Source organism: Colletes gigas, unplaced genomic scaffold (genome assembly GCF_013123115.1).
Source record: "Colletes gigas isolate AHSC1104 unplaced genomic scaffold, ASM1312311v1 Colletes_gigas_Sc00004, whole genome shotgun sequence".
Taxonomy (NCBI): domain Eukaryota; kingdom Metazoa; phylum Arthropoda; class Insecta; order Hymenoptera; family Colletidae; genus Colletes; species Colletes gigas.
Genome location: NW_025106633.1, coordinates 6850094 through 6869271, shown reverse-complemented (window position 1 = coordinate 6869271; position 19178 = coordinate 6850094). Strand labels below are relative to the sequence as shown.

Below are 19178 nucleotides of genomic sequence, written 5' to 3'. Positions count from 1 at the left end.
TAATCTAACATTTACTTTTCGGATTATTGTAACTTAAGCTCTCAATTGTTTTGTAGTACACATTCGATGTATAAACTTGTTCGTATAATTTGCTTTGAAAAGGTAATGCGAAACGAAACCTGATAAATCTTAATCAACAACTTTCACAACGATCTGCGGCGATTATTACAAGATATTTTATTAAAATTTCATTTGCTCTATTATGCCTCGTTCGATTCCATTAATTGCGACGAGCACGCGTTTCTTCAAATTCAATGGCATACTCATTATTTTACATTAGTCCCAATAACATCAATGGTACTCTAAAATTTACAAGCATTAGGCTTTATTGTTGGTAAGCATTTTAAGAAAGCAGTGTATGTAAAGTGTCGAGCATCGATGATCGACGCGGCATGAACGAAAAGACTAGCAGGGCACCGGTGTCCACCATGACATACAATGTGTTAATTTTAATACACTTCGTGGTACACTCGAAGGTTTCTGTGGCACCCATTTCTAAATCTCTTACTCGTAGCCCCGAAAAAATACAATGTAGGACATTAGAATATACTGGAGAGGCCATATGGCTCCCGTTGAAAAGCATTCTATGTACTATAGTATATTTATTGACGTTTCTTAACGATTAAAACTACGTGATGACAATCGATTGTAACAAGATTGTGTGACAACAGGATATTTCTCATAATAGAATTTATATTTATATAAATCATTTTACAATTGTACATGCGCTGTTAACAAGAGAAAATACATAAAGATATCGAATACATAGGAAATCCTAATAAACCTTCCACTTATCTTGGATACGGGAACTTTCTTTTTTTTTAGGGGGTTGCCTTCCAAAAAGTTTGGAAATCATTGCGCAGTCTTGTTAATACAGTGGACCAATACAATTTCGACCAATCGTAAAGAACATACGCCAATATGGCGGTACAACTTACGACCAATGGGATCCTTACCTATTGGACAGAATTATTTACGTTTACACCTTCGAGTTGCACGGACAATATATTGTATTGTTATGCGTAGAAGTACGCGTGTGCTCGATCGTGTGCGAAGTTTTTCATTTATTGTTTAGAAGTTTGTTTATTGATGTTTCTTTAAAGAAAGGATTTATATTTATTTTTACAGTTCACTTTGATCGGGCATTATAAACGATATATACATGTATACATATATTTCTTAGCTGTTAATGTATATACAAAGAAAGTTAGGTTAAGTCGTTCAAAGTAGTATTGTCAGAAACACAAAGAAAATATTCGTGCACAATGGAGACCGATATAGTTGGCTGGGAAATAGTAACAAATAATGTTGAAAATAGAATGATAAATATGTCTTTGACGCATAAATTGATACCGTACAGAAAATTGAAACGCAGAACTAAAGCGATGAATATTGCAATTAAACAGTACCACAAAATGATAACGTACAACAACTATATTAAAATTAAAACTTCTATACTGCGGAATATATCGGATGATAATCAAACCGACGACAGTGTTACTTTCTCAGATGACGACTACAATAACGTGTACGATTCTAGGTTATCTTTAAAAAGATATATGAGGCGGCGAAGGTCTGCAAGAACCTCAGACGATTCTTACGAAATAGGATATGATGGGGAAGAAAATGATATTTTTCGCGATGCAGTAAATAGAGAAAGAAGTATCAAAAAGTCAAAGAATAAATCTTCAGAAATTGTGAACGTAGGTTGGCAGGATGTCATTAAAAAAAAAAAATGTACCAGTCCACTGTTTTTTGAAAAAGGGTACGTTCAGAAAGACAAGCAACATAATTTAAATATACCTGATAAGAATGCTAAAGATACTACGTATCAAAAGACCAAAGTGTCAGCGAGCGATAAAACATGTATTACAGAGAAAATTATAGATCCACCTGTTAAAGCAATAGATTCAAAAACCATAGCGCACAGTATTACTCCACCAAAGAAAGTAAGAAGAAACAGCATTAAATCAATAAAAAAAACAGATTTAGTAACGAATGAAATCGATGAAAGACTTCAACCGATAGAAAGTTGTTATAAAATATGTGAAAGGAATTCAGCGCAGAAAAGAAAAAAAAAAAATTTAATGCCTCTGTTTGATGACAGTAATGCAACCCAAATTGATAATGATTCTTCTACTAATATAAAAGCGCAGTTAGATCAGAATCAATCTAATTGTTTCACCTCAAAACCAAATATTCAACAGTCTTTGGATGTTGGCAGTACAAATCACCCAAAAGATTCAGGTATTGAAGAAGATACAGAAGAAGAAGTCCCGGTACGTGCAGAGAGAATTCATAAAAAAGGACATAAGAAGATTCAAAAAGCTTGTCAAAGTATGGAAGTTACTTCTAGTTTAGATTGTCGAAATAACTCTGAAGCAAAAACAACTCCTGACGGTAATTTGATGTCCGATGATAACGATGTGTTAGATAATATGATATCAGAGGATCGTGATACATCGGATAAAATGGTATCCAATGATTCTGGTGCATCGGATAAAATGATATCCAATGGTCATGATGTATCAAATGAAATGGTATCTGATTGTCATGACACGTCAAAGGAAGTAGAATCCAATGATCGCAATACACTGGATGAAACGGTATGCGATGTTCATAGCACATCAGAGAATGTAGGATCCAACAATGACAATAGATCGGATAAAATGGTATCTGTTTGTCATAACACATCGGGAGGAGTGGAATCGGATGATCACGATATGTCAGATAAAATGAAATCCAATGACCACGACGCATCAAGTAAAATGGACTCTCAAGATACAACAGTGGTTACAACTGAAATTGTGGATGATGGAAGAAAGCAACAAGACAGTGTACAAAAGCAAACAAGACTGCAACCCAAAGTAACTTCTACAGAAATTATTAATAAAAAGTATAGAATCGTATCATGCAATTCATCGCTGCTGGATGATTGTTCAGATTCCGAATTAAGCATGAAATATGATTCCAATGAAAAATTATCGAAATCTGTGGCAACAGAGAACAGTATGGAAGACAGTATGTCACCTCTGAGCAAGAAACGTTTACAACAATTAAGAAGATTAAATTTAACTATGGACAGCGAGTCTAGCCTCAGCGAAGACGATGACGCGTGTTGCAACACAGAAAATATGAGGGACAAGTTACTCAAACGTTCTGAAGAGTCTTGCAATTCCTCAATCAATGAAGATGAAAATATAAATTTCAGGAGTCCTGTGTTGATCAAATTTGATAAAAGTATAACACGTAGAAATTATAAGCTTAGAAAACATAAAGAGAAAGAAAATTCATGTTCATTTATGGTACACGAGAAACGCGCCAAAAGTAAAAATTTGTCCCACAGTGAAGAATTCGGTCAATCGTTGAAATTTGCAGATTCTAATGATACTTTGACGCAGTGTACGCCTACTCGGAATAAGTCTTGCTCGAAAAACGATCGGCATGAAAGAATTTCAGAAAACTCTTCGACAAATATTATGTACTATTCGGATAAAGAACGCAACAGTTTCAAACAATATTCAACAATTACAGACGAATCGTTACAAGACGATGACGAAGTAAATAAAAATTCAGCAATTGAGAAAGCTGTAAATAAAGATCCAACAGTATGCAGTAGACCATGCAATGTACAAATGACAATTTTGTTTTTTTTTATTTTAAGCTGTGCTACTAAATGGCTCGTAAGTTTTTTTTAGTTGAAAATTGAAACGTCAATATAATAACATAAATAAAGATTGTTGATTGAAAAGTTTTGTCATACAGTCTTTTTTTATATAGCTTTCGAAAAGTCATATAACGAGATACGAGTATGCAATACTCCAATTATCAATTTTTGCAAAAATAATACTAAAAAAAGAGGGCGGTGGGACGAAGAACGACGAATGAAAAACTTATGAGCTATTGTAGTATTTTGTACATCTTCCAGTCCTTTTTCATAGTTCTTCTTTACAGTTACAACAATTAATAGAACGCGATAATTTAGTCTTTGAGACTACTGCACCTTCCATTACATGGGAAGATCTACACAAAGATGAGATCTTTCTTATAGACATTCCTACTAAGGTAAGTGGTTTTTAACTTGTGCTGTTAGAAAAATTTGTATGAACCTAACGCAATAATGTATCGTTTATAGATGTTAAAAAAGCGATTGAAGGGGAAAAAATTAGTCTTAAAAGGAAAGAAATTAAAACTTGGAAAGTACAGATATAAAGTTGCTTACAAAGATATAGATCACATGTCTTGTGTTTTTAATAGTGGTAAATCTCGCAGGCCTTACAAAGCAGGTACATACCGACAAAATTAACAATGTCATTTTAAATCGACATTTTGCTTTTACATATTAAATCCACCGATTCTTGATTTTACATACTGTTTACTATTTTTTTCTTTCTTTTCAGTTAATGTTAAATCAGTGCTGAGAGTTGTAGCGCATGAAAAAATATTTAAAAAACGAAAATTAAGTCAACATGCAAATGAGACAGTAAACTGTGCAGACTATGCGAACTATGCAGATAAATGCCATAAAAAGCATAAATTTAAGAAAAAGCAATAAAAATTCATCAAATAAAGTACACACGTCTCGCGGGCTTAAAAAATAAAATACTCTGATCTTTTAAATAAGAATGATGACTAGAATTCAGCATGAAACATTTAAGAGTTATACGAACCTACTTCATTAGATTTATTCTATTAGTTTTTGTAAATTTTTATTCGAGTAATAAATTAATTTTTTTCGTTCATACGATTTTTGAGAGATTAAATAAATTCGAATATTTATTTAACGAGACAATATTTTTAGTGGGCAGCGTGTAACAAAAACAATTTGTCTAATAAGGAAATTTAATATAATAAGAGTATTTTTAGATAAGAACGCAGTTTTGTGCTTTATGCGTGAAACTAAGGAATAATATTGCTGGAGAGATTATACTACCTGAGACTACTTGCTGTTTGCGAATGGGAAGTTTAAAATGACTAGTCGTCACGTGCAGCCGACCAATGTCGATCGTTGCCGAGTAGTACCGAAGCTATTAAACGAAAATAAGGTAACCAAGTAGCAGCTGTGTTGAATCGAATTTCGCTGTCGAGGCAAAATAAACGTGTATATTATTCTATAGATCGCTGATAACTATTAATTAAAACGATTTACCAAAATATTACGCTCCTATTTTATGTAAATTTCGAAGAATAAAATCTTTAAAGAATAATTCGTGAGTGCTGTCACGAGATATAAAATTATCAAAACGATAACATTAATCCACGATTGATAACAACAGTCAATTGTAATTGTACTTCCTTCTTCCGGAAACCTTTTCGATCGAGTCTTATTCTGATAGTCGGTGTTACGTGTAACGTATAACGTATAATCGATCTCGGCCAGGTCAATTCGTGTACATGCGCATGTAGATTTCGTTCTTGAAAAAACGACCAAGCATTGCTCCTGGTTGTTACTCTGTGCTACTTTTATTTGATTCATTTGATATTTTAGTCTTTTTCTGTCTGTTGAAGACGATTTTAGATACTATTTACAAAGTGGGTTGAATGATGATTACCGATACAAAAAACATGGCTAGTGAATCAGTGAAACTGATTGAAGAAGATGTCGAAGGTGGTGGAAAGGAGCAAGACATGAATGAAATTAATTATATTAACATACGATTAGGTACTTAATTATTCTAATTAATTGAATTCAATGTAGCACAAATAAGATTGCATCCTCGACTTAAATTCTATTGCTACACGTTTCGTAGGTTTTCTTCGAAAGGTATATGGCTTGTTAAGTCTTCAACTTTTGATAACTGTAATGGTATCTACAGTATTTATGGCATTTCAACCCCTTAAGACTTTTCTACAAGAAAAGTAAGAAACTTTTCTATGAGATTTAACACAGACACGCTATGCGGATGAGAAAATTTATTTTTTAATTACACAATTTTAGTCCTTGGACGATAATGTTGTCGTTTATCATGACTATGGGAACTTTAATCGCACTGTACATAAAAAGGAGAGAACATCCAGCGAACTTGATGCTATTGACTTTATTCGTGAGTAATCGAGCCGGTGTTTGTAAAAATCCTTTCGATTCGAAGCAATAATAACTTTTGTTTCACCGTATAGACATTGTCGAAAGCTTACACAGTTGCAATACTGGTGTCGATGTACGAAGTCACTACAGTTCTGCAGGCACTCTTTTTAACATTAACAGTTGTGGTAGGACTGACGATCTACGCGTTTCAGGGCAAGCGACAGCCATCGATCTCAATTTCCGGGTATTTTTCTATTTCTGTTTCTCTATTATTATTAAATTAATCGCAATTCTAAAAATTCCTTGTTACATTTCTAGGTTGTTCATTGGCCTTTGGATCTTATTGCTCGGTGGTTTCATGCAAATATTTCTACAAAATAGCCTACTAGAATTGACACTGGGCATCACCGGGGCGATATTAATGTCCATGTTTATAATATTCGACACTCGTTTGATGATGCATACACTCTCCCCGGAAGAGTACATATTGGCTACTATTAATATTTATCTCGACATAATTAATTTGTTCATGTACGTTCTAAGAATTCTATCGGAGACGTCGCAATAGGCTACAAATTCGTGTATTCTTGTTTCAATTGGTATAAGTTACTTCAATTTTTTAAATAAATAATTTTCAATACAAATTCTGGGTACATCTAAGTTTCGAACGTCTAACATTGTGAATAGTATTAACTATTAAAAATCGAATTGATTTCAATGCTGTTTTTATTGAAATACACAAACGAAATACGATCAAAATTTACGAAGTTTCCATGGCTGCGGTCGAGTCTTCCGTGTATTTTCCCTTGTCCTTACCCAACACCGCGAGTCTGCCTTTACTTCGCCTGTCTATGATCTTTTTGCGATCCTTGTCCATCTTTAATTTTACAATAACAGTCTATAAAAAAGAGAAAATATACATTAGAAGACAGTTCGAACGAATCGTAGCGATGGATAATGTAAAACAGTAGTAGTGTCAGTACCAATTTTTCTGCATTAAAGAGACTAAGCGAAACAAATCCGTCGACACACAGGAAAACCCTGAGTATCGCCGTCATTGTTTAGCTTTGTGTCTCGTTCTACGTGAATGGTTTAGTTCATCATTAATCGGTTATATTTTGAGAGAAATATCGTATGGAAAAGATTGCTTCTTACCTTAGATGGATCGATACCAACGTACACATTAGCACTGTTCGCCTTTTCACGTTGTATTCTTTCTATGTATATGACAAATTTCTTTCTGTACACTTGAACGACTTTGCCTACTTGTTGGCCTTTGTAGTGACCGCGAACAACCTTTGAAAAATAAAACGGAAAACGATTTAAAGAACGCGGTTCTATGAAACGAACTTTTTGCCATCAGGACTGCTCAGAAAAACTAAATAAATTACGCTACCTGAACTTCGTCATCCTTGCGGATCGGCATGTTACGAACATTGTACTTTTGTCGAAGTTCTTTCGAAAGAGGCGCTGACATGAGCCTTCTACGAATGTGGGAAGGCGCTGTGAAGTGCCGTTTTCGATTTTTTCTACGCGAGGATGTAACGAGACGGTTGAACTTCATCGTTGCTGGTTACCTGCGCAAAGAAAGAACGGTCTTTAACATGATTTAATAATCGGCAGCGACAAATTACAATTTCGTGTACACGACAGTTAAATCACGTGGCTGTTTCAAACACAAACAACAAACAGGCTAATTCGTCGATGTTAAAAATACAATTATTATCCGTATTCTAATACAAAAAGAATATTTTAATTCGAACGTCGGAGGACGAGTGGAACGATTCGGGCACAAAATACACCATGGAAACTGCTTATTTAAGTTCGATTGGAACAGATTCCGATTGCCACAAACTCACCGTTTACTGTCGGTACCGCGGTCCCTACCGGAAGAATATTTACACACACATACAAGTACCGGAAAGACATGATTCGACTGTAGTACGTACCATTGGTCAAAGAAGTTCAATGGAAACTGTGCTTGTCGCGTAATCAACGTTTTATTGGTTCCCTATGGAGCCCTGGTTAGGAACGTACCGTAGTTTCAAAGGGAGACATGTTACAATATATAATAACTTGTATTCTGTTTAAGTCACATCATTTTACAGGAATCCATTTCAGCATCTTTTGGAATATACTATAGTCTTGCGATAGAACTACCCCTCGGATTGGGTGGTCGTATACTTAGCCATTAGTCTCCTCTACAATTTGTTCGTTACAGTGGTATAGTTTACGGTATGAAATTTTAAATAAATCTATTCTGATATCAATCTATACGCATATAATAAAAATAAATTATTTCGCGGGAATAATTATCGTAGATTTTCTTGGCTCGGGACGTCGGTGATCGATATAGTGTTTTTCGCATTTTCTCCAGAATCGTCTAGATTCTTTTCATTTTCCCGAGAACAGGAAATTCCCGTTGACGAATACATAGTTCCGATCTTTCCTTTGACGCGACACGACGTAATTATGTTACGGGCTTGTGTCAATTATCGTGAATAGTGGGTAATCGTATAGTTTCGGAGTCGCAGTATTACCGTTTTCCAAGGTCTTGTAAAAATATCGCAGTTATGGAGATACTAAGTTCGCAGGAGGATTCACCGTACCGCAAAAATCGAGTGAGTAAATATTCGATCAGCGTACGCGTTATTTCGTTGAAAGAAACTAATTTTGTTTGTATCGGATACTAAAAGACAGACGTTGTAATACGCAATATCGCAAGTGCAATGGTGCAGTGTTTGTACAGTGTCGTAGAGTTCTTTTTTTTTTTTTTCTAAATTGTTGCTCTTTTCGAAACAAAACAAACTTGATTTTCAACCGTAACTATTTTTCACTTTCCTCGTCCATTTTATTATTGTTTTCATTGGCTGGCGTGCGATCAACTGTTTTCTTTCCGTGTTACAACCATTCGTGTTTAATAATAGTACGGCTGTGTGCGTTGCCTGCACCGAAGCAAAGCGCATAAATAATTATCCTTCCGCGCATAGAGTTTTTGATGCTTATAATCTTTGATACATCGATCCGCGCTGATGTACGACAATTTAATTAATTATAATTCGTCGTTGGTCGTTCGCTTAAATGGAAAACTACCTTCTACTTGAAAGAGTATACAGGGAGATATGAAAATTACGAATAATGACGAGTAGGCAATTTTTTGATTATACGTTGCACGGCAAATGTGAATAATCGCGATGTTTCGAATAATAATATTTATGTTCGCACGTAAAAAGAGAGGTTGAATGTTTTGGGAAACGAACGCAGCGACGTTTTATTATGACATGCACTTGTGTCTGTCCTCTTTTTACGATCGAGCATTTAGTTTGTGCCTGTATCGAATAAACGTCTAAATTTTTACGCGCGCTCGTATACAGACACAAACACGCATGCATGTATCGTTTTTTATTTATGTGTAGGTCGGTAAAACAACAGGCAGGTTGATCTCGTAGAAGAGGATTCGTTCTACCGAAAGCTTCTTGGAAGACACCCTACTAATAATTTTCCAACAGTATTTTGAACTCATGCAACGAGTTACGATCTAACGAAAACAAGTAACCAAATCAAAAGGTAAATAAACCGTCAAATCGCGGAAGAAAGCAACTTTCAGTGAATCACAAAATGGGCTCTACGAGACAGCAAGATAGATCTCTTGGTAGTGGAATATCATTACCGCAGTGGATGAAGGGAAAAGTCGATAATAGGTATGATCTTAAAATCGTCTGTCAAACTCTAGTGTTTGGTTGTTAAATGTTAATTGCGTGACTCTCGTGATATGCTTTGGGAGCCAAACATTAGGACTTGTCTGGAGACACGTATCGTAACGAGCAATGGATTTGAAACCATTTAAAATCATTTTATGTGCTTCTTGTGTACGATGGGCCTGATCCTAAACCTTGACAAATCTTGTTGCGTAGAGGCCCTTTAAGAATTATGGAAAAGAAGCCAAGTTGCGTTACATGTACCTTATTGTTTCGAAAGATATCGCACGATCGAATAATTGATTGTGACCAAGGTCACATATTTGCGACAGCAATTTCATGTCCATGTAGATAAAGTATACTGCGGTTATGTGAAATTCTGTATTCAAAATACTCAAAATAAACTAAAGTGTCAACATTTTCTGGCAATCGACAGTACTTTCCCAGTTATTGCACGATCATAGATGCGTTTTTTTTACTATGGATTGTGCACGTTCAAAACAGTAGACTCTAGTAACGATACGTTATCATCAGTATCTTTATCAATGAATAAATATCGGGAATTTGAACTAATCGCAACGGTAAAAAGCAAGGTCGATCTTCTCAAATGCAGTCGACGGTATCGTGAGTTCATAAATAAGAAAAATCGAGAGCTGTATCGATTTGTTCGCGAAACAATTTCACTCGTGCAAGATCGTCCCTCTTCTGGTACATTCTCGAGCGCGAGAGAATATTTACAGGCGGAATTTGGCCAACGTGACCAAACGGCTCATAGCACGAGCATTGCGGTCGCTATTCTTAGATCTTGGACTCATGACTGTTCGCGGATTCGCCCTCGTGGTTTCGTTGCGGCGTACAACGTTTGTCTTTGCTCTTTCTCCGCTGCTTTTTACAGAGCATGTATATCCGCGATCTATGCAACAAACTGCGATCGAGTAATGTTTTTTTCCCCGGTTGGTCGAGCGCGTGACGTACGCCGTAACGCACGCATCGAGTAAACCGTGTACGTCGAAAATCTCGCAAGTGATCCGAGATCAATTGATCGTGCAATATGTCGAATTAAATTATCCGGACAATGTCCTTGACGTTTGTGGGTTAAGTTGGATATGGAAATCACGTAAGGTAAATGTTACAAATTATCAGCATGTTTGTTTTTTTTACGATCGTCACTTTGAACGATAGAACATTCTCGGTCTTATTGTTTGCCCTACATATGAGAAGATAGAAAATGTCGTGGGGTACAGTATCCTCTGCGTTCGTTAAATTGGTTTCCACTGACGAAAAGCTTCAATAAATTAAAATATCACTCGATATACTGTCGATCGTGGTGAATTATTCGTCCCACTTACCACCACCGTATATGAAATTCAGAATTTAATTTCGTATGTTCTCAAGGAATAAGTTACCGATGTTGTAGTTAGTGTTGTATCAATGCACGAGTGTATCGAAATAACGATAACGTAAAAATTGCTTTTCCAAGCGTTTATGTATGGAATTAAATGAAAATCGTGTATATCTTTTCGAAAAATGAATCCAAGTATTATATCACCAACATCTGACATCTGAATCATCAAAATCGGTTAACACGTTGACTACCACGTTTGTTCGTAGTTATAACCTGAAAAATAAAAGTGTTAAATAATTCAACGATGCATGATTTTATAGCACTTCTAACGACAGTAGCGTTATTTACAATTAATACAGCTGGTCACCGGTGACCACTATGGCGGCCAACGTGTTAACGTTATTTCTAGGTGTCTTTTGACATCTTAATCGCACAGTATAAACAAGTATTTATCATTAAGAATAAATTGATATACGTTGGTTTTATTTATTATTTGTTGTTCGAATAAAGTTTCACAAATTTTAAACACCGTGATCCGAGCAATTTCTATCACGCTTTTTCTTTCATGCAGATTCGACTTCGACGAAAGTACGTTCAGCCCTCCATCTCACGACGACAACTTTTTCTACATACGGTATCCAAAGTCACAGAGTACATTGTCAAACCAGAAAGAGTTTCGGCCAATCGACAAAGTTTTCGGGGAACAAAGCATCGCTTCGTCGACGAATAATGTGAAGTCAGAGCAGCTCGCAACCGACGGGAAGAGAAGTCAGGAAATCGATTTTAGCAAGCATCCCTTGCCTTGTCAACCATTTGTACCGACTTCGACTAGCAAAGGTATCGATTACCGTCGACTGTACGAGATTTCAGCAAAGTCAAGCAGATCGTATCCGCTTCAAAGCGAACATAAAAATTTCGTTAATGGACGAAACATTTGTACGCGAATTTGTTATTCGTGGATCAAATTCGCCCCTTCTGAAACACGATAGAACGATCGTATATCGTCGGTGGGGTGCAATAATAATCTTAAAAATATTTAATCGTTTCGCTGCAAGAGTTACAGAATTTTTTCGAACAACCCTGGCCGCTAGAGGACAGTTACGTCATTATTGAAATATGATCCATCCACGAGGAAATTATTATTAGCACGGTTATATAGACCTCTCAATATTGTACAACTTTATTCAATGAAATTTCTTTGCGCGTCTAAAAATAACTGATATAATTAAGGTTATCAAAGTTATTGCTCCCACCGTGTGCACGAGGTATAATTGCATACGCCGACCGTACGGATACTGGTTAATTTTGTTTTAATTGCGTAACCGCGGTGGCTGAATGTTTCGTGTCGTTTTCAGAAATTCGACATATCTCGAAGACCTGGTCGATCGGAAACGCGAAAGCGAAGTCTCAAGGGATAGACGATGGATTTCACAGCGAGCCAGCGCTTTGCGGAAAATCGATCGTTCACGTAGCTAATCAGATGATGTCCAACAAGTTCCATAAGACGTTTGCGGCCGAGACGGCCGAGGAACCACTGAAGAAGGGCAGCAAGTCTTTGCCGGCTACTCCGTTGGCTTCGCCGATCGGAAGCCCGGACAGCTCGCCGAAGGCTCGTAGACGTTCGAATCGTTACTTCACGGGCCCTTTTCTACCCGATCGCGATAAGTACCATGGCAGTTGGATCTTGGCTAGCATACTGGGACAGTCCAGAGAGATCGTGACCACGAAGATCGACGAGGAAGACGAGACTGGCGTGGACGCGCTTGCACCGCCACCTAGGTCGTTGAGTCGAAAGAAATCCATATCGTCGCAGAATCTCACTTACGTGGGAACCGACGAGAGGTCCACCGAAAAATCGACCGTCTACTCGAAGGTGTTCCAAGCAAAGCCATCGGAGTTAAGGGAAATGAATTTCTGGTCGCCGACATCCATGTGAACCACGTATTTATCCTCCGTACGTTTTAATTTGTCACGAGTCCGTTCTTAGAAGGGATGCTCGAAAGTAACTCGTTCGCGACACTATCCACCGCATTTTTCACGAGATGAACGTTACACAAATGAAAAAGAAAAAAAAGAAAAAGAAAGGAGAAGCAAAACTTTCTGTATTATTCGGTTCTGTCCTTGGAGTGTTTGTGTTGCAACATGTCTTTCGAGCCCGCACGTTACCGTTTTAATTCGCAGCTATTGTAGTTGATATTTTAGCAATGGTATATTCGTTATCGCGCACATAGTCGTCGTTGTTCGGAGAAGTCTCTCGGGCAAGAGCCAATTTACGTAGACGCTTTCGACGTTCGTAGCTATTGTACTATAGACAACTAAAAACGAATGGTCCGCGCGCTGAGAAAATTTCTCAAACTTTGCAGCAGCAACGTCTAATATTCTAATTATTTTATTTAAATAAACGGCGTCGATTACCGCTCGTAGCTAATTGTTTGATTTTATTTAATTTTAGATAATATGAATGGAAGGGAAGAGTATATCATATAGTAAATGTACGTGTTTTTCGTCACATTTGCACAGTATGCGTGGGGAACAGAATGCGTAAAAGAATTGAAAAATGACCAAACGCGTGTAATGACGCGGCTCCGCGATCGATCGTCGTAGAGGAAATTTTGTTTAACGAGAGGCTCGTATACAAGTGAATTGCGTGGGTACCAAAGTCTGGGTGGGATACGTGTGTATGTTTCCTGCAATGTTAGCATATAACATTTGCGAGCTAACTATGAATCCAAAAATACTGGCGTCGGTGTACGCGAGCGGTTGAGCGTTGAAATTTTTTGCATCGATGATCGCTCGCGTGACACAGCTTTTCTACTTTCGAAAACGTAGTAACGACTACGGGAACCGAGCGAAAGTCGCGTTTCTTTGATACAATTGCTACAGCTGGGGCATAGAATTGGATGCTGAAGCGTGTCGCGACAGTGCAGTAATTGAGTCAATATAAAGTCGAGTTTGTGAATAAATACGACACACGAAGTGTTGCTGGGACATCGCGATAGTTCCATACGCGACAGCAGGAACTAGCGAATCGATAAATAAATAATTCGTGTTGCCGCGAAATTGCTCGGTACTATGATCGACGGAAACATACGATTCGCGTATTGTATGAAATTTTCTAAGGAGATAATAAATCAAGGAAGCCTTTCACTCCGTCAGAGTTTTCATTTTGTCGAATCCTGAGGCCAGTGATGGACTTTCGTTGGATTTTCCTGATCATGCGCACTGGAGCGAGCGCCGAGTCCTCACTGTCGTATACACTTAACTAGAATGTAGGGTACCGTTGGATCCCAGGAAGAAACAAAATTTAAGAAAATTACAGGGAAAGAGACAAGTTTTTACGAAGGATAACAGCATAAATGTACAATAAAAAATGGAAAACAATTCATTATTTATTTAGTTTTTACGTGTGCAGCCGATTTATTAAATCTGCAGAAAACCTTACCAGTATTCGAACAAAAATGTTGCACGTAAAAATGAACGTGAAACACGCAAATAAATAAAGTATACAAAATTATATACTTAAAACTAAAAATGTTGGAATTCCCAACAGGCCTCTTACATGCACCCCCTCTTACGCTTAAGATACATCTATGGTAGCGAACGACATATAACTGTGACGTCAGCGTACGCATGCGCAGAAAGGAATGTCGCGAGGGAAAAATCCTACGGAAGTCCATCACTGGTCCACACTGGTTCTCTGTTCAACTTCGATAATCGAAGAACCGCGTATCGTATCTCGTGACTCGCTGGTTCGAGACCTATCGAAACGAGTCACGAATCGTTCACGTGATTCGTGTTTGCATTGGTAAAATTGACTTTTGGTGGGTTTGGTCTGCTTGTAAGAATTTTTGAAGAAATTGTTCAATTGAAGAGAAAATGGGAGCATCGTTGTTACCAGTATTATTTTTTACGGTACTCTGGGGAGTAGTAGGAATCGTTTTACCCATTTTTGTACCAAAGGGCGTAAATCGAGGGTAAGTGGTTCGTTCCTTTTCAACCGACTTGTACGAAGGTTCCGTTTTTCAAATGTTACACGAAAGAATTACCTTGAAATGTCATAAATTTGATCGGAATGTTACTATTGTTATTGACCAGTATCATTGCTTTAAATATACGCCTTTCTTTCCAGAATTCTTCAGGTTATTCTTATGTTGACAGCTTTCACATGTTGGCTATTGTAAGTTGACTAAAACTCGAATAAAGTATTTCAATGGATTTGTAATTCATGCATCTTGCTATATACTATTCTCTTTCGCAGTTGGTTATGTTGCTACATGGCGCAAATGAATCCCCTTATTGGGCCAAAGCTATCTAATGTCACGATACTTATGATGGCTCGCGAATGGGTAAACATTGCTTTCTGTCTTATTTCAAAATTTAATTGCTGCTGTTACTTGTTAGTTTTGTTAAGATGGTCGTACTTTTTTTTATACAGAATACATTTATTACAGAGTAACGTGGAGCTTTAATGGTAATAAAGAGGAACGAAGGAACGATTGTTAAGGGAAAATAATGTTTGTCATAAATATACCAAGTTGTGTCTATAAAATTCAATTATAAATAAAACTATATGGTAGCAATGAAAATCGAACATTTAGGTGCATACTTGCGTACATCAAACATTTTAGGAGAAAATGAACACCATTCGAGTATTAACATTCCGATGATGTAAAATTTAGTTTTATGACAATTATATGATTTAATTTCGCGCGAAACATTAATTTAATATCATACAAAAGAAGTATGTACACCATGTAATATATACAGTAACAAGATTAATAATAAAAACAGTTAACGTTTAGTTGAAATACAGCCGAATCTTATTTCTGTATTATACACAATTCTTTTTATGTCATTTTTTAATGTACGGCCCTTGCTTTAGTTAGCAAATTTCGCATCAAGTTTTCATACTTTTTGTACGTAAAAAGGAATCTGTCGATGTTTAAAGATCGATACAGAACCGAACCCATGTTCATACGTGTGTGCGCCGTGCGCGCGCGCATATTACATTCCCGTACGTATATGCTATATGCGCGTGAAGCATATGACTTTTCTATGGCGCGCGCACGAGATGCAAGTGTGTGCAGCCGCGGGGCCTATATCTTTTACATGTGACTTGTGCGTAAAGCAAAAGTGACAAGTAGTGACGCGATATCACTAAGAAAAACAATAATGGAGGCGTGTAATGCGGTTGAACGTGAAGTTGACAAGGTTTTATTGAAATTCGGTGCGATAAACGAGCATGCAGAGACGGTACTTCGCGATTTGATAAATCACATCGAGGCGTTGAAAAAGGAATTCGAAGAAGGTAAAATAGAAATCTCCGAGCCACTATAACGTCACGTCTCGTTGACACTTTGTCAACGAGAAGAATAAAATCTTGCTGGCTGATGTAGATAGATATTTGCACCAAACGTCGAACGAACTGCAAAAGACTATGCTAACTTTCGTGTCGTAAATGCTGCAATCTACGCAGTCGAGTTATTTTGATCCGTGAAGGATTTAAATCTTTCGTTTCCATCTTGCGATGATTCGTCTAATTCTAACCTCATTCGCTGCAGCTCTCGATAAAAATTTCTCTTCGTGTTCGGAACGCGTTTAGATCGTAGGTATTTCTGAGTTAAGGGAAAAGTAGATACTTAAAATTATTTTACGACAGTGTAATACTGTTGGGATTTCTTTTTATTAGCGCCGCTCGATCATGAACTGACACCAGGTCAAGCCCAAGTGTTGAAAGAAACGATGACAAAGGTTCGTGAAACTGCCCAACGTTTGGCCACCGATCACCGGGAGTTGCACAGTACAGTGTCCAAGGTAGGAAAGGCGATCGATAGAAACTTTACTGCCGACTTTGCGAGTACCAGCAGAGAAGATGTTTTCTCTGGTCCAGAGAAATCACATTTGTTAAATCAAGTCATATGTCAACATTTCTATCGTCACGGCATGTTGGACATTGCAGCAGAGTTAGCTGCGGTAAGTATACAATATTTAAAATATATTTTAGTATACGCAATGTTTTATAGCACGAGGGAATCACTTCAACAATAGATTCTGCATATAAAAACAATAAAAAGATTGTATATAAACATATGTTCTATTTGAGTTTGCCTTTGAACTGTAGCAAGTTGAAAACAAGGAGAAATAGAACATATGTTCAATTGCTTCGATTGTAATTGTCCAATTTCTATGCCAGGAAACAGGAATTAAAACGGATGACGAAACAAAAGAACCGTTCACAGAATTGAACTACATACTCGATTGCTTGAAGCAGAGAGATTTAGAACCTGCGTTGGATTGGGCTAAAAAGCACAGAGAGGCGCTTCTAGCACAGGTACGTAAGGGTTTCTCTACATTATAGAAGTACAATGGTATCTTGTATTTGTCTGACATTGACGTTTCGTTGTAGAATTCTTCTCTGGAATTTAAATTACATAGGTTACATTTTATAAGACTAGTTCAACAAGGTCCTGCGAAACAAACAGAAGCAATAATGTACGCTCGACAAAATCTTACGCAATACGTCGGGCGTCATGGGAAAGAGGTGCAAGCTTTAATGGGCACGCTACTTTATTTGCCAAACGGGATACAATCCTCTCCTTATAGTCATTTGTTAGATCCTACTTTGTGGCTCGATATTCACGACGTGTTTACAAGGGAGGCGTGCACGTTGTTGGGTTTAAGCGTGGACAGTCCTCTTTCTGTGTGGTACGTTATACTCGTTTTGATACAATCGAAATGCTTGCGAACCGTTAGAGAAAAGGAACTTGCGATATTCTGTTGTAGCATTAACGCGGGATGTACTGCGTTGCCCACGCTTTTAAATATTAAACAAGTGATGCAACAGAGGCAAGTAACGGGCGTTTGGAACGGGAAAGACGAGTTGCCGGTAAGCAATTACTGCAAAACGGACGATCGAAAACCTAATCGCGCACTACTCGTATTACTTTCTTTTGTTCCGCACAGATTGAAATAGACTTGGGCAAACAGAGCCGTTACCATTCTGTTTTCGCGTGTCCGATTCTGAGACAACAGAGCACAGAGAATAATCCACCGATGAAACTGGTTTGCGGTCACGTTATCTCGCGAGACGCGCTGAACAAGCTCACCAGTGCAAACAAGTACGTCATTTAGTAAAAAGGATGATAGCGTATTAAAATCGAAAATCGGTACCCGGAAATATAGAGGAAAATAAGCGAAAAAAAAGACACCGATTCTTTTTCAGATTGAAATGCCCGTACTGTCCGGTGGAACAGAACCCAGAGGATGCTAGACTTATATATTTCTAGACTACTGTGATACGACGGTTACGACAGAGATGTTTTGTTAGATCTCTACGGAAACATCACGCTTAAACCAATTTAACTACACACCTACGTCGGAGCATCGTATTCTGTGAATTTTTATGGTAACCATATACTTTATTTTTTCTTATTAGACTGATCCCCCGACCGTACCGTTGACGCGTGAAAAATTGTACGTCGACATGCTCGTCCGTCTAGAGGCAGGTTAATTTTGACATCAATAGCGACGGCAGTTAATCATTTTCACTCCAATTAGTAATGTTCAGTGTCTTTTCGTGATCAAACAATTCAGCGTAATTATATAAGAATTGAAATATGTTAATTTAGTTGTGATTGAGAATGAAATATATGTATATATATACTTACCATATATATATATATATATTTATATTCACGTATGTGCGAGTATGATGATATAATTAAAATCACGTACTAAGTAACGCGTTTTTGTATATACTAATGTTAAATATTGTTAATTACCATTAAAGATGTTCGTAAGGAGAACCATTGACGGTGATACATGACTCATGCAATTTGTATTGGTGTACATACATTATGTATCGATGTGGAATCGCATTTTGCATTTTTTCCGTTCATAACGTAGCGTCTACTTTTCATCCGACCGAAGGGATTCGCGTAACAGTTACCGATGCGTGTCCATTAACGAAATATTTTTCTACCCTGAATATTTAGAGAATAAATAAACAAACTATTATGTATCTATCGTATTAGTGTGTCGTAAATGTAAGTAATATAGCACGCCACGAATGAGACGTTGAACACCATCACGTTGAACACGTACGTTTATT

The 19178-nt window shown here is 37.2% G+C and overlaps 6 protein-coding genes across 11 annotated transcripts in view; 5 read left to right on the top strand and 1 right to left on the bottom strand.

Annotated features, from left to right (window-relative positions):
* Positions 1-785: 785 nt before the first annotated feature.
* LOC122405563 lies at positions 786-5536 on the top strand. Its single transcript, XM_043410432.1, has 5 exons — positions 786-3629; positions 3955-4065; positions 4136-4286; positions 4401-5045; positions 5509-5536. Exons 1-4 carry the CDS (start codon positions 1266-1268, stop codon positions 4553-4555), a joined length of 2781 nt encoding a protein of 926 aa, XP_043266367.1. The 5' UTR covers positions 786-1265; the 3' UTR covers positions 4556-5045; positions 5509-5536.
* On the top strand, positions 5522-6727 carry LOC122394737 (protein lifeguard 4-like). Its single transcript, XM_043391834.1, has 5 exons — positions 5522-5662; positions 5751-5859; positions 5939-6044; positions 6118-6269; positions 6344-6727. Exons 1-5 carry the CDS (start codon positions 5542-5544, stop codon positions 6591-6593), a joined length of 738 nt encoding a protein of 245 aa, XP_043247769.1. The 5' UTR covers positions 5522-5541; the 3' UTR covers positions 6594-6727.
* Positions 6728-6733: 6 nt separating this feature from the next.
* LOC122394738 (60S ribosomal protein L26) lies at positions 6734-7991 on the bottom strand. The gene is made up of 4 exons (XM_043391835.1): positions 7885-7991; positions 7422-7602; positions 7181-7321; positions 6734-6923 (listed from the first exon to the last, which is right to left on the bottom strand). The coding sequence occupies exons 2-4, from the start codon at positions 7587-7589 to the stop codon at positions 6786-6788; spliced, it is 447 nt and encodes a 148-aa protein (XP_043247770.1). The 5' UTR covers positions 7590-7602; positions 7885-7991; the 3' UTR covers positions 6734-6785.
* Positions 7992-8341: 350 nt separating this feature from the next.
* Positions 8342-14579, top strand: LOC122405564. Its single transcript, XM_043391833.1, has 4 exons — positions 8342-8646; positions 9442-9726; positions 11640-11905; positions 12424-14579. The coding sequence occupies exons 2-4, from the start codon at positions 9644-9646 to the stop codon at positions 13002-13004; spliced, it is 930 nt and encodes a 309-aa protein (XP_043247768.1). The 5' UTR covers positions 8342-8646; positions 9442-9643; the 3' UTR covers positions 13005-14579.
* A 131-nt stretch (positions 14580-14710) lies between these two features.
* On the top strand, positions 14711-15877 carry LOC122394739 (V-type proton ATPase subunit e 2-like). Its single transcript, XM_043391836.1, has 4 exons — positions 14711-15042; positions 15198-15245; positions 15327-15414; positions 15520-15877. The coding sequence occupies exons 1-4, from the start codon at positions 14945-14947 to the stop codon at positions 15535-15537; spliced, it is 252 nt and encodes an 83-aa protein (XP_043247771.1). The 5' UTR covers positions 14711-14944; the 3' UTR covers positions 15538-15877.
* Positions 15878-16145: 268 nt separating this feature from the next.
* The window catches only part of LOC122405482 (E3 ubiquitin-protein ligase RMND5A), a 33161-nt gene continuing 30128 nt past the window's right edge, over positions 16146-19178 (top strand). For 4 of the 6 annotated variants that reach the window (XR_006259774.1, XR_006259772.1, XR_006259773.1 and 1 more), the window contains exons 1-7: positions 16146-16376; positions 16758-17041; positions 17262-17399; positions 17475-17773; positions 17852-17954; positions 18032-18186; positions 18291-18473. Coding sequence is in view for 2 of the 6 variants with exons in the window: in XM_043410271.1 (XP_043266206.1) it covers positions 16241-16376; positions 16758-17041; positions 17262-17399; positions 17475-17773; positions 17852-17954; positions 18032-18186; positions 18291-18354 (1179 nt within the window). In the remaining 4 variants the exon portion in view is untranslated. Of the gene's footprint in view, positions 16377-16593; positions 16674-16757; positions 17042-17261; positions 17400-17474; positions 17774-17851; positions 17955-18031; positions 18187-18290; positions 19071-19178 lie in introns of those variants that run through there. The other 2 variants (XM_043410271.1, XM_043410272.1) reach the window with 2 other exon arrangements.